The 13,170-nt window shown below is 53.9% G+C and overlaps 1 protein-coding gene across 1 annotated transcript; it reads left to right on the top strand.

Annotated features, from left to right (window-relative positions):
- Positions 1 to 140: 140 nt before the first annotated feature.
- On the top strand, positions 141 to 11,214 carry SLC22A13 (solute carrier family 22 member 13). The gene is made up of 10 exons (XM_032270462.1): positions 141 to 673; positions 7,732 to 7,835; positions 8,084 to 8,238; positions 8,466 to 8,634; positions 8,845 to 8,965; positions 9,048 to 9,142; positions 9,363 to 9,577; positions 9,766 to 9,874; positions 10,388 to 10,603; positions 10,849 to 11,214. Exons 1-10 carry the CDS (start codon positions 296 to 298, stop codon positions 10,940 to 10,942), a joined length of 1,656 nt encoding a protein of 551 aa, XP_032126353.1. The 5' UTR covers positions 141 to 295; the 3' UTR covers positions 10,943 to 11,214.
- The last annotated feature ends 1,956 nt before the right edge of the window (positions 11,215 to 13,170 follow it).

A 13,170-nucleotide genomic window follows, 5' to 3' on the forward strand; every position in this document is an offset into this window, starting at 1 on the left:
TTCTCATTGTTCAGCTCTCACTTATGAGTGAGAATATGCAGCGTTTGGTTTTCTGTTTCTGCGTTACTTTGCTGAGGATGACGGCTTCCAGCTTCATCCACGTGGACTATTTTTTCATAATATTCGACCCTTCCCAATTCACGGCTAGGGGACTAAGGCGTGACAGGTGGGGCTGGACAAGGCTGGATTAAGCATTAATGCAGCTGCTGTCACCACTGCCCAGAGGACCAAGTTCACAGAGCCAAGCTGCAGAGCTACTTAGTGTACTCAGGCTGCAGAAGTGGTGACAGCAGACATGGCTCAGTTTGTCCAGGTCCTGGCTGAAATAGGTGACTTTGGTCGCTTCCAGATATGGCTATGGATCCTGCTGTGTATTCCCAACTTCCTGTGTCCCTTCTACTTTTTTGCCCATGTCTTTATGGTCTTGGATGAGCCCCACCACTGTGCAGTGGCCTGGGTGAAGAACCACACTTTCAACCTGAGTGCTGCTGAGCAGCTGGCACTGAGCGTGCCCCTGGACGATGCAGGCCGCCCGGATCCCTGCCTCATGTTCCGGCCACCCCCCGCCAATGCCAGCCTGCAGGACATCCTCAGCCACCGCTTCAATGAGACGCAGCCTTGTGATCTGGGCTGGGAATATCCTGAGGACAGGCTCCCCTCCCTAAAGAATGAGGTAGGGCTGTCCTTTTGCCGGTCTCTCTACCTGTTGTGGGTCTGTCAGCTCCTGCGCGAGTCTTCGCCCTCGGTCACTGCCTATTTCTGTCTCCATATCTGCCCCTATGCCCCTGTGGTTGACCATGGGCACCCATGCCTGTTGACCCATCTGTCTGTCATGATCTCCGTCCGGTCTGTCTGCCCATCTGTCCATTTCCGCCCATCCTTTTGTCTGTCCCTCTCTTTCCTTGTCTCTCTGGCTATCCACCCAGTTTCTGGCCTCTCCGCTTTTCCCGTCTTTACACCTTTCTCTCTAACCCCATGTGCTCATCTGTCTGTCCAGCTCTCTCCTTCAGTCTGTCCCTGCATGTCTGCCTACGCCCCTTTTTCCCAGCCCTCTAATGCCATCCCTTTCCCTGTCCATTTGACCGCCTTCCTGTTTGCTGGACTTGGGCTTCAAACCTTTCAGCTTTTCTCTCTAGTTCTCTGCCAGCCTGCCCTAGGGAAGCTGGAGAACAGTCTGGACTCGAGGATTGTCCTGTGGATAACTAAGCGTTCATTCTTGCTAACTTCGTTCTGTTAGGAGAGACGCAGGCAGGAAGGTTCCCACTCTGGCCGCCTCCAAGCAAGCGGGGTCCTCTGAAAGCATCTGGTCCCACTCCGCTGCTTCCCAAATGGTGGGGTTGAGGCCCACAATGAGGAGGTGGCTTAGCTAGGGCGAGGCAGTGAGTTGATCATGGAGCTGGGGCTCTCGTGCCAGACTCCCGCTGTCTAGATTCCCACAGGAGTAGGATGCAGCACAGATAGTCCAGAAACCTGAGGGGCACGGGTGCTGGAGGGGATCTGCGTAATTCCCATCTTCTTTATGGTGGAAAATCTGGGATTAAACATTCACTTCCCCCGCCCCATCCTATGGCTGAAAAAGTATTTATTTTTAGAGGTTTTCAGAGACCAATATGCCAACCAAAGCCTAACTTTTGCTTTTTTATATGTGACCATAACACTGCTCCCAAAAGCCTGGCAGCCTGTGGACCTGTCCCCTCCCGACTCTCCCCACCCTACCCCACCTGGAGCTCTAGGGGGACCTATGCATGCTCCCAGGCTCTGGGGCTGGCCAGCCTAGCCCCTTCTGACCCTTACCGGGCTCTCCATCATCACCCCAGCATCACAGCCGTGGATCCCAGCCTTCACCAACCCAAACGTGGTGTGGTTTGTATGTGTTAAACTCTCTGCCCACCTGGCCAAATATGCTCATTCTCAAAGCCCAGAAAACCTTCCTGATTGCTCACAGCCTACCCTAGGCCTTGTTCACACCCCGTGCTGGGCTGTTCATGCAACTGTATTCAGCCAAAGCCCCCTGAGGATTAACTGTGCGGGGAGAAGTCGGAGGAGAAAGGTACTTTGTTCCCCTTCAACAAGGAGGACCCCTAGTGGTCAGGAAAGGGCTGGGTGGATTCTAAGGCCTGGAATTTGCTTCCTCCTGATGGTGGCGGGGTGAGGGTGGGAGTGGGCAGGCAACTTCCCGAAGGAGGTGGTATGTGTGAACTGGGCACCAAGATACTAGAAAAATGTTGCTAGAGGAGAGAGGAAAGCCTTTGCAGGCAGAGAATAGCACAGGAGAGGCCTGGCCCCAGGAAGCAGGCGGGATGTCTGGGAGCAGTGGGTGTGCCTGCAGTGGGTCGGGGTTGACAGGCAGGGGTATAGAAATTAGATGGATGTTTTCAAGGGTTTGGGACCTCTCTTCTTTGGTTTTTGTTTGACACATCTGAAAAGAATGCAGACACAAAGACTTATCACGTGAGAAAGCACTGGTTAACACCAAGGTAAGAATTAGGATTTGTGGGGGGTGTAAAAAGATTACCTAAACACTTTTAGCAACTGGGAACCACAACCAAAACAAGCCGATAGTATCTCTAACACTGAGGAAGAGTCTTCAGCAGACTCCCCATGACATCTGTTAAACTAGAGAGCCTACACTGGCTGTTGGAAGATTCCTCACACCAAAACAGAAACAAGGGGAGTCCCCTGCCACCCCTTCTCCACCCCCAGCTCCTCGATGAAGCAGACCTCCCTAACTTGAAAGAGGGTGTTAGAATTCCACAGACATCCGTCCCATAGATAGCGTCGCCCTCACATGTCTTCGGCGTGCTGGGTCTTCAGCTGTGTTCTAGGAACACCATGTCACGCACTCTTAAGCTGCCCATTTATGCTAAGCATATGAGAGAATGACTGACAGGAGAGACTTTTTTTTTTTTTTTTTCAGATTATGAACTCACACCATTTGATGTATTTCAAAAGGTGAGTTACTTCACCTTTTGATCCACCCTCCTTGGCGTCCCAAAGTGCTGGGACTACAGGCGTGAGTCACTGCTCCCAGCCTAATTTTTGACCCTTAGTTTGACTTACACATTGCTTTTAGTGTGATGCGGACGCAATCTGAGCTGAAAGGGCTCTATTGAGACGTTCACAGGAGCGCCCGCCTGAGGCTCTTCTCTGGTTCTGGGGGCTTCGTTAACTGCATTTTCAGGCCTTCTCTGTGAGTGCAGAACACTCCACATCCTCAGCAGCCTTCCAGTCCAGGGCCAGCTTTTCGGGAGTCTTTGGAGTGATAGGCTTCCGTTTGTTCTTGGCAAGTTCCTCAACAGCAGAGGGATCATCTCGGAGATGAATCTGGGTCTCTACAGACAAGAACAGGGTCTTTGGACGTGGTGGGCTGTCTCAGGCACTCACTCTTCTTTCACATTTTTGAATGAGGACGGAGATACCACTGCAAAACTGACTAGAAATCCATCTATTTGTGGATACTCAGCAGTTGTGATCTCTTACAACCCTCCTGCCCTGAAGCATCAAAAAGTCCGAGTATACGGCTCTCCGCCAACCACAACTGTGACCACACGGTTGTCAGAAACCGTACATTTTCAGATGTGAATTGGTTGTGTAGGATATCGGTAGATATGCTTTACCAGTGGCATCACTGCTCACAACAGCACACTTAATGGTCTGCATTGCTGAAACAGTTTTGTATTTACTTTAAATATTTCAGACTCAATGTTGACTTCAGTCTCTCCCTTGGGTGTGGCGGCACTCAGGACCTCTCTCCTAGACGGTGCTGGCACTGTGCTTGGACCTTGGGCCTCTTGCCCTATGTTAACATGCTCTCCTCACTCCCACTCTTCCAAAGACTGTGACTCCCAGGGAAATGTACACTTTGTGCCCTGCACCACAGATAATCCCAAGCTCGGTTCGAGTGCAGTCGGCTTGGTGTGAGTTCTTCTATCTCTGGTTTTCACCTGTGAGGATGGGCTTTGCCCACTGACTCAGAGGACCCTCTCTGAGCTGACATCCCAAGCTTCCTTATTGTAAATGGCAACTTCATATTTAAACTTAAATGCAAACAATACTAAATTGTAAAGAAAAAAGTGTATTTCCTTATAGGCTATGTGCTCTTGAAGGTCAGAATATGTTTCTGCTTTTCAACCTACATTTCTGGGTGTCCATCCCTGATAAAAGAAAAAAAAATGGGCTGGGTGCAGTGGTTCGTGCCTGTAATCCCAACACTTTGGGAGGCTGAAGCAAGAGGATCACTGGAGCCCAGGAGTTTGAGACCAGCCTGGGCAATATAGCGAGACCTCATCGCTACAAAAAATAGAGCAATCAGCTGAACATGGTGGCACATGCCTACAGCCCCAGCGACTCCAGAGGCTGAAGTGGGACAATTGTTTGAGCTAGGGGTGAGCTGCATTCATGTCACGGCACTCCAGCCTGGGGAGACCCTTTCTCAAAAGAAAAAAGAAAAAAGTGACTCCCCTGTCTACATGGACCTCCGAATGGGAGGTGGGAAGACCATCAGTGAATAGTAACAATCATGTGATCTATCCTGGAACCAAAGAAGTAGGCATAGAAGGGAAGGGGAAGTGGAGAGAACAGCCATTTCTGGGGCCGGGAGGCGTGAAAATGCCTAGCATATTTAGGAATGCTGACACAGCAAAAGAGGCTGGGAGCTAGGCAACAGCTAGCTCTTCAAGGGCCTTAGGCATGGTGCTAAGGAATTTGGGCTTTCTGCTAGAGACCAAAGGGAGCCATTGAAGGTTTTGGAACAGGGGAGGGATACAGGATGGGGTGTGCTCCAAGAAATGAGGGTGGGATTCTGTAGACCACCATGGCAAGCTGCAGACAGAACTCTCCAGGGTGGGGAGGATGACTGGCATCTCAAGTTGGTGCCTCTTCATCTCCAACACCTGCAACAGGACAACACCGTGAGCGCCTGGGCACACCTCAGCAGCTCCCCAGGCCGCAGTCTCTGCTGCTGCACTGTTGCTCTTCACTCGGGGTGGCTGGCAAAATAGTAAAGATATTAACTTTTAGGAAAAGTTGGAGATAAGTCTCAAACCTTTTGGAAGGCCGAAAGGTTTTATTGGGGCATGCCGAAGGCGGCCAGCCCGTCCACCAAGTTAGGGGGAAAATGGGGACGAGGCTTTCCCAGTTAAGTCTGTCCATCCCACAGCCCTTTGTCTCCACCCTAACCATGGCTCTCTCCGGGGAAGATCAAAGGGCAATTACCTGTTGATAGCATTTACTCTCGGCCGGGAACCTAAAGCTTTATCCTTCATATAACCTCTCTTAACCATGTTAATTATCCACAAGTGTGTTAAGTTAGAACCTCTGTTGTAAAGTCTTAGGGGAATAAATGTGTGGACAGACAGAGGGTCTGGGTTGATCGGTTGCATTTCGCCCTCTGACAGTAGCCGACAGTCATCCCTAGCCCACTTGGAACATTGATGGTGTGAGAGTGCATTCGCGCATCCGATGTTGAGTCAGGGTCAGCAGGTCAGACTTCTGCAGGTGGTGAGACCAAACCCACGTCTTAGGTGGTGACCCCGGCGTGATTGAGGGCACACTGCACAAAGGGAATGATAAGCCATCACAGCGTTAGAATGAGGATTTAATGTCATAAGGGGTGTATAAACTGAAGACAGGTAGTGAATGCTGGCTATTGACCAGGGGTGCCAGCTTAGAATACTCGCTGGCTTGGCACTCATGCCTGCAGAGCACTTCACCCCCTTGTGTCTGAGCTGTCTGCCACCAGCTGAGAGCTTTGTGAGCGCAGAAGCCACCTAGATAACAGGTGTTGAGAGCATCCTGTGACACAGGCACTGGGCTGACCATGTTACAGGTGTTAGTTCCTTTCATCCTCTCTGCTGATACTATGTAGTATATTTAACTCACATTTTGTAATTGGGAAACCAAGACATAGACAAGTGGGCTGACAGGCTCGAGGTCACACAAAGCCACTCAATTCCGACCCCTGAGCCTGGCAACAGCAGGCCTTGATCATTCATATTTTAAATGCCGCCTTACTACAAAGGCAATCTGTGGCTGCTAGACAAGAACCAAAGGGGTAGAACTGGCTGGAGCCCCAATTTCAAGTCCTCTGTCCTTCACCACTTCATTCCCAGGGGCAGTCAGTTCATCACTTGATGCCGGTTGAAAGTTCTTGAACATTAACAGCTGTTACTGACAGCAGAAGTATGAGCGCAGTGGTAACTCCTGGACTGGTTCATTTCCTGCTAAAAGTTATTTAACTGATGGTGATTGGTTAGTTAGCTAGCTGTAGGCATTAGTTTATTCCTTCATTTATCCATTCATTCAGCAGATATCCTCTTAGCCTTCACTCAGATTCATTCCCTGTCTAGGGCAAGAGAGATGTCTCAACGCCACCAGGTACCATCAAGCTGTGGGCCCTAGGGTTAGCTGCTTAACCTTTCCTTTCTCAGGAAGATGACACTAAGTGAAGGATTATTATTAGAGTCCTGTGAGTTAATGCATGTAAAGTGTTTAGCAAGCACCCAGCACAGGGTGAGCACGAAGCGGTTGCTGCTGGGAAGCCGGAGGAGAGCACGCGTGACGGTTCCCCAACAAACACTTGTGTGTGGAGCTGAGCTCTGCGCGAGGGGCATGAGGGGCTCCCCGAGGGGCCCACAACCCAGCGGGATGGGGGTCAGTCCAGTGAGTCTGGTGCACGTACAGCGGACGTGTACGGAGGGGTGTGGACCCAGTTATCTTCTCTTGGTTTCTCAGGCTGTGGGATTCTCTCTATAGGTCTTGGGTGGATTAGCATCCTCTGGGTCTCTCTCTGTCTCACACCTGCATGTTCTGTCACTCTCTCCCTCCCTCCCTCTGTGTGTGTGTGTGTGTGTGTGTGTGTGTGTGTGTGTGTGTGTGTTCCTCTGTCCTAATTGCCTTCCTCAAGGCATGTGTGAGGGCTCCTTAGGGTTCTGATTGCCTGCGAATGGTGGGCACCTCAGGGGGATTTTGCAATCAGGTAGGAAAACACGGAGAGGCCCAAGTGTGTCCTGGGGTGCCCTGGCTATGGGGAAGCGGCTCCATTTGTTAGGAAGCAGCCATTAATGGTCTGTCGCAGGTTCCCACAATTTGCATCTTTAGTGTGTCCATAATTTCACATGGCATCTCCAGGCCGAAAGAAATGCCTAATGGCCCCATGCATTAAGTCGTTACGTTCACTCAGCATGCACTTACTTCCCAACGACTTAGTAGACATTTTTTGGAATAAATGCATAAGTTGACAGAAAAAAATATTTTAATTTTACTCTGAAATAGAATTACTTACTAATAGGATGAATGCACCTACCGGGCATTGTACAACTCTCGGTCCTTAAACACTGCCCCCCTCACTTTCTCTTCCACTTCGATTTTCATGCGGCATTTGCTTTTTTTTTTTTTTTAATAGTAACTACCAAAAACGGTTTGCTATAGATCTGATGTCAGATTCACATAGATATGATGTCACTGGAAGGAAAGTAGCATGGTCGCACGTTGAAAGCGTGAAGTATCCTGAGCTAGTAGTTTGTGTCATGTCAGAGAGATGTCAACTTGTATTTCCCTTTGGAGCCGGAAATGCCCTGCCACGCTGGTGAGTTCCCTGCAGTGCCCTGGAGCGCCTGGGCACGCAGTTCGGCAGCCAGGAGCTCCTGCCCTGAAGGGTTTGCAGTGGGCCGAGTGGTGAAGAGCTTGCCCTCGTGCGGCCCCTGGCCTCACATCTGCCTCCGTCCCCCTCAGTTCGACCTGGTTTGTGATCGGAAGCACCTGAAGGACACCTCGCAGTCAGTGTTCATGGCCGGGCTCCTTGCTGGCAGCCTCACGTTTGGGCCCCTCTGTGACCGGTAAGAACCCCCTGCCCGCTCCGGCCTAGCACGCTTGTCGGCTCCGGCACGGGCCCCAGGCCCCCTTGTGCCCCTCACACTGGCCTTTAGGGCAAAGCCTTTGTCCCCCGACCCTCACATGGGGCTCTGGGAAATGCCATGTCTCCTCCCTCAGACAGAGACCCTGGGAGAGGGCTGGCCCCCGTGTGGCCTTCCCCTCAGATGCCTCCTGCAAGGGACCCTGCCGCAGATCTGCCTTGTTTTCTCAGGATCGGCCGCAAGGCCACCATCCTGGTGCAGCTGCTGCTCTTCTCTGCCGTCGGACTGGCCACCGCCTTTGTGCCCAGCTTTGAGCTCTACATAGCCCTGCGCTTTGCTGTGGCTACCGCTGTCGCCGGGTTCAGCTTCAGCAGTGTCACCCTGCGTGAGTGTCTGGGCCTCGGCGGTCAGCCACAGGGCGAGGCTCAGGGCCGGGGAGGGCCACGGTCCCAAACTGCCTGTGGAGGTCTTGTCAGGTACCCCACGCCTGAAACGGTCACACCGGCGCTTCCTGCGTTGGCCCCAAGGCCCGGCCCGGACCAGGTGGCACCTGGGAGGAACGGGGAATGAATGGCAGGGACTAGCCCCGCCTCAACCTCCCTGTTTCCGCAGTGACAGAGTGGGTGGGGCCCTCGTGGAAGACGAAGGCCGTGGTCCTGTCCCAGTGCAGCTTCTCCCTTGGGCAGATAGCGCTCGCTGGACTCGCCTACTGTTTCCGCAGCTGGAGACTCTTCCAGATGGCCGGCACCGCACCTGGCTTACTGCTCTTCTTCTACTTCTGGTGAGGAAAAGACGTGCCAGGAGCAGCCCCCGGGTTAGCTGTGCTACGGGGGGGTTGGAGTGCAGCACCCACGTTCCTGGGACAGTCACGGCTAGCCTGGGAGACAGAGAGAGCCTGTCATGGCTGGGTGTGGGTTCAGTTTGCATTGGAACAAGCCAGAAAGCTCCCTAGAACTCCAGGCCCCAAGTCATAGCTGTTCCTGACCCACAGGGTTCTGCCAGAGTCTGCACGGTGGCTCCTGACCCAGGGGAGGATGGATGAGGCGAAACAGCTGATCCAGAAGGCAGCCTCGGTCAACAGGCGGAAACTCTCCCCAGAGCTCCTGAGCCAGGTACTCCCGCAGGCCCAGGCAGGCGGGCATCAGACCCACACGGACCTTCCTGCCTGGCTCTCACTCTGCTTCTTCCTCCCAGCTGGTCCCAGAGAGGACAGGCCCCTCAGGGAATGCCCTGGATCTGTTCAGACACCCCCAGCTCCGGAAGATGACCCTGATTCTCTTCTGTGTCTGGTGAGCGCCCAGGGCCCGGGCCCCTGCCCGAGGACACAGCCACAGGACTGCAGTCTCCCTGGTCTGTGTCAGCAGAGGGGTGGCCTGTGGCTATCTGGCGGGGAGGGTCTCTCCCTGGCTGTGCCAGTGTCCCGTGCTGTGACTGCTGACCAAGGCAGGCTCTCCCTGTGGGTGGTGTCTCGTCACCCAGCAGAGACAGGAATGCTTCATCACCTTGTAGGTTTGTGGACAGTGTGGGGTACTTCGGGCTGAGCCTCCAAGTAGGGGACTTCGGCCTAGACATCTACCTGACGCAGCTCATCTTTGGAGCTGTTGAGGTGCCTGCTCGCTCTTGCAGCATCTTCATGATGGAAAGGTTTGGCCGCAAGTGGAGCCAGCTGGGGAACTTGGTCTTGGGTGGCCTTATGTGTATCATCATCATCTTCATCCCAGCAGGTACCAGGGCTGGCTGTCCCCACCCCCATGCCCCCTCACCCACCAGCTGCCAGGGCTAGACCAGTGGCCATTGTTCTGCTTCCAGGAGTGAAGGCTTCCCTGGGGTCTGGGTACAGATGGGGTAGGGAGTTTCAGTGGACGGGGCTGGGGGCAGGGCCCAGGTGATGAGGCTGTCTGCCCTCTGCCAGATCTGCCCCTGGTGGTCACCGTGCTGGCTGTGGTGGGGAAGATGGCCACATCGGCCGCCTTTACCATCTCCTACGTGTACTCTGCCGAGCTCTTCCCCACTGTCCTCCGGTAAGAACTGCGGTGTGACTCCTGCTCCTCTGCTGCTGTGACGCTGATTTGGCCGTCCCTTCTCGGCCCTCACCCTGTGCCACAACTTGATAGGGCTGGCTCTGGGGCAGCAGTGCTGGGCGGGGTCCAGGGCACCTGGAAATCTAGCCCAAGCCCTCAAGTTGTCCCCAGGATGGTGGAGGACAGACGTGCAAGTAGGCCATGCCCTGGCGGCTGGGATGTGAATGTGGGACACAGCTAAGAATGAATGGCCCCAGAGAAGGAACACTCGGGGTGGGAGGGTGGTCAGCACGTGCAGCCTCCAACTTGAGACTAGACAGGCCAGCAGGGGTGTGGCAGGCAGGGAACAGGGGTGCAGTTGGGAGCAGACAGCAGGAGCACTGGACAGGCTGGGTGAGGCTGGAGACCCTGCTGACCTTTGGGGTCTAGGCTCTCCCAAGGAAATAGACTGGGGTGAAGCTGAGGCCCAGAGTTGGGCCCAGGTCTACTCAGCTTGCCCTGGCTTTCCCCCAGGCAGACAGGCATGGGGCTGGTAGGCACCTTCTCCCGGCTTGGGGGCATCATCACACCACTAGTGATCCTGCTGGGAGAGTGCTACGCTGCCCTCCCCATGCTCATCTATGGCAGCCTCCCCATCGTGGCCGGCCTGCTCTGCGCCCTGCTGCCAGAGACGCGTGGCCAGGACCTGAAAGACACCATCCAGGACCTGGAGCCAGAGCCCCGCCCACGGTGAGCTGCTTGCTTGCTCTGAAACCATGACCTGGGTCCCACATTGGCCACACACTCTGCATGCCCAGGCCTCCACCTCATCCCTAGTCCACTGTTGCCTAGAGGCGAATATGGGGTCCTCCAGAACCACAGACGTCTGGCTGGCTTTGGTTCAGATTCCCCTTACTCTGAGGAAGGGGGTGGTGAGGGACACTGTCATGGGGCCAATTCCTGGGTCGCCAGTGACAGCCTTCTGCCCCCTCTAGGTCCCCCAGATCAGCGCCCTCAGAGAAGGAAATGGAAGCCACAGGAAGAACTTCCAGCCCGGGAGTGGCCTTTGTGAGCAGCACGTACTTCTGATTGAGGTCTCTAAGAGCTGGACCATCAGCAGCAGGGAGCTACCTAAACACCCCCTTGGATATGGCCAGGACCCGTGGGGACACAGTGCAAGACCAGCCTTGCTATGGAGGCAGTACACCACAACCCAGCCCATGACTGTCACCTGCCACTGAGCCCAGTCCCAGAAGTACCTGGGACAGGACCTCCTGGCCTCCTTCCCCTTTCTCCTCTCCAGAGCCCCGCCCCCGATACCTTGTCTGGGAAGGATCTTGGGTTTTACTTGTCCTCCAACAGTCTTCACGGGGTATGGCTGTCTTGATCTCCTCAATCTGGTGTCCCCTGCCCTCAAAACACAGTAAAGCTCAGAACAGAACACAAGATAAGGCCTTTTCAAGTTGTGGGAACAGGAGGGGAGAGAAAACAAATGTGAAGCTGTGGACTGTACCCAGGCAGGTGGATGAAAAGGCTGTGGATGGAGGGAAGGTTGTGGCTCCTTCTGCAGATGGACCAGATCCTTCTGGCTAAGGTATGGCCCCATAGGTCGCTGGCTCCTGGAGAGAGAAGATTCAGTTCAGCCGAAATTGAAACTTCCACCTTGCCCAACGCCCGCCCTACAGTCAGCTCATGCCTAACCTATGAGTGGCTCGGGGACCAGGGTGGGGAGGGAGAGGAGGTTTGTTCTTCTCCCCTGCTCCCCTGCCTCCTGCTCGTGCTCAGCTGCTTCTGGGCCTTCCAGGGTCCACGCAGGGTAAGGGAAAGGCCAGAGGTCCTTTCACCCAGCTGCTGCTGGCCACAGCTCTTTGGGGCACACATTGGCTAATGCCAGCTGGTGCACTTTGCCAGGCTTCTGAAAGCTGCCTTTCCAGGGGGCATCTTCATGGGCTTCTCAGAGATCCTCCCAGGCCTTGGTGCTGTTCCTCGGAATGAGCAGTATGCTCCCAATGCACTCCTCCAGCCCCAGCCAGCATTGCTCCCACAGCCTCTCTTACAGCTGTTAGCCCCTGACCTTAGAAGATGGCCTTCTTGGCCGGGCGTGGTGGCTCACACCTGTAATCCCAGCACTTTGGGAGGCTGAAGTGGACAGATCACCTGAGGTCAGGAGTTTGAGACCAGCCTGGCCAGCAAAATGAAACCCCGTCTCTACAAAAAGTACAAAAATTAGCCCCATGTGGTGATGAATGCGTGTAATCTCAGCTACTCGGGAGGCTGAGGCAGAGAATTGCTTGAACCTCAGAGGTGGAGGTTGTAGTGAGCCAAGATCATGCCACTGCACTCCAGCCTGGGTGACAGAATGAGACTCTGTCTCAAAAAAAATAAAAAAATAAAAAAAGATGGCCATCTTGGACAGGTGCCCATCAAGAGACCTCGAGCCACGCTGCCTTCCTCAGCACCTCCTTGGCCCGCAAGAACACCATACATCATTGTTTCACCAAATGGCAGAAAAAGAGCTTGCCTGGCCACCCCTGCCCCTGCCTTGCCCCCAGCTAACCTCCCACCGGGGGAAGGTTCCAGTCTGTCTTCTCACAGCTCCCCAGCCCCCCATGCTTGCTCACCTTCTCCTACATGGCTGGGTCAGGACTGGGGGTAGGTGCTGGACCAGTTTCCTGTACACCCAGCATGGAAGCACACAGCACCTCTCCTCCAAACACATGGATATTCCTCACTCACAGTTCTCAGCCTTGAAGTGCTGACAAAATCTTTATTTAGCTTCCTACTGTGTGCCCACCCTGGAGTCCTCTCGGGGACACTCGCACGTCTTTCTGGGTGCAATGTGCCTCCCAGGCTGAAACTGCCAAGGTGTGGAGAAGACTGGATAGAGGTGGGGAAAGGGCCATTTCCCAGCTAAAGGCAGTTTACTTCTCTAAGATGTGGACACTTGCTCCCTTTAAGACAGAATGATTGTCACTTCCAGGAAGAGACCCAAACGGCCATGACTGGCTAATTTGTGTAATTTTAGTAGAGACGGGGTTTCACCATGTTGGCTAGGCTGGTCTCAAACTCCTGGCCTCAGGTGATCTGCCCAGCTTGGCCTCCCACGGTCCTGGGATTACTGCCACGAGCCTCCGTGCCCAGCCCCTGGAGACTTTGTCTTTTCTTTTTGAGGGGATTATGGTTAGTTGGGGAGAAAGATTTTTTTTTTCCAGTTTGTTCTGATGAATGGGTAAATGCCCTTTAGCAGTGACTGATGGGAGGTTGGCTGCTGAGGCCTCTGGGTCCCCAAAGGAGAAGGTATGCAGCCTGATCATGAC

The sequence above is a fragment of the Sapajus apella genome, unplaced genomic scaffold (assembly GCF_009761245.1).
Source record: "Sapajus apella isolate SASKATOON/1434 unplaced genomic scaffold, GSC_monkey_1.0 scaffold4, whole genome shotgun sequence".
Lineage (NCBI taxonomy): Eukaryota > Metazoa > Chordata > Mammalia > Primates > Cebidae > Sapajus > Sapajus apella.

Coding starts and splice junctions, on each gene's coding strand:
- SLC22A13 (XM_032270462.1), top strand. CDS start 296: ATGGCTCAGTTTGTCCAGGTCCTGGCTGAAATAGGTGACTTTGGTCGC. Junction 7,836..8,083: donor TTTGGGCCCCTCTGTGACCG/GTAAGAACCCCC, acceptor TTGTTTTCTCAG/GATCGGCCGCAAGGCCACCA. Junction 8,966..9,047: donor CCCCAGAGCTCCTGAGCCAG/GTACTCCCGCAG, acceptor TCTTCCTCCCAG/CTGGTCCCAGAGAGGACAGG.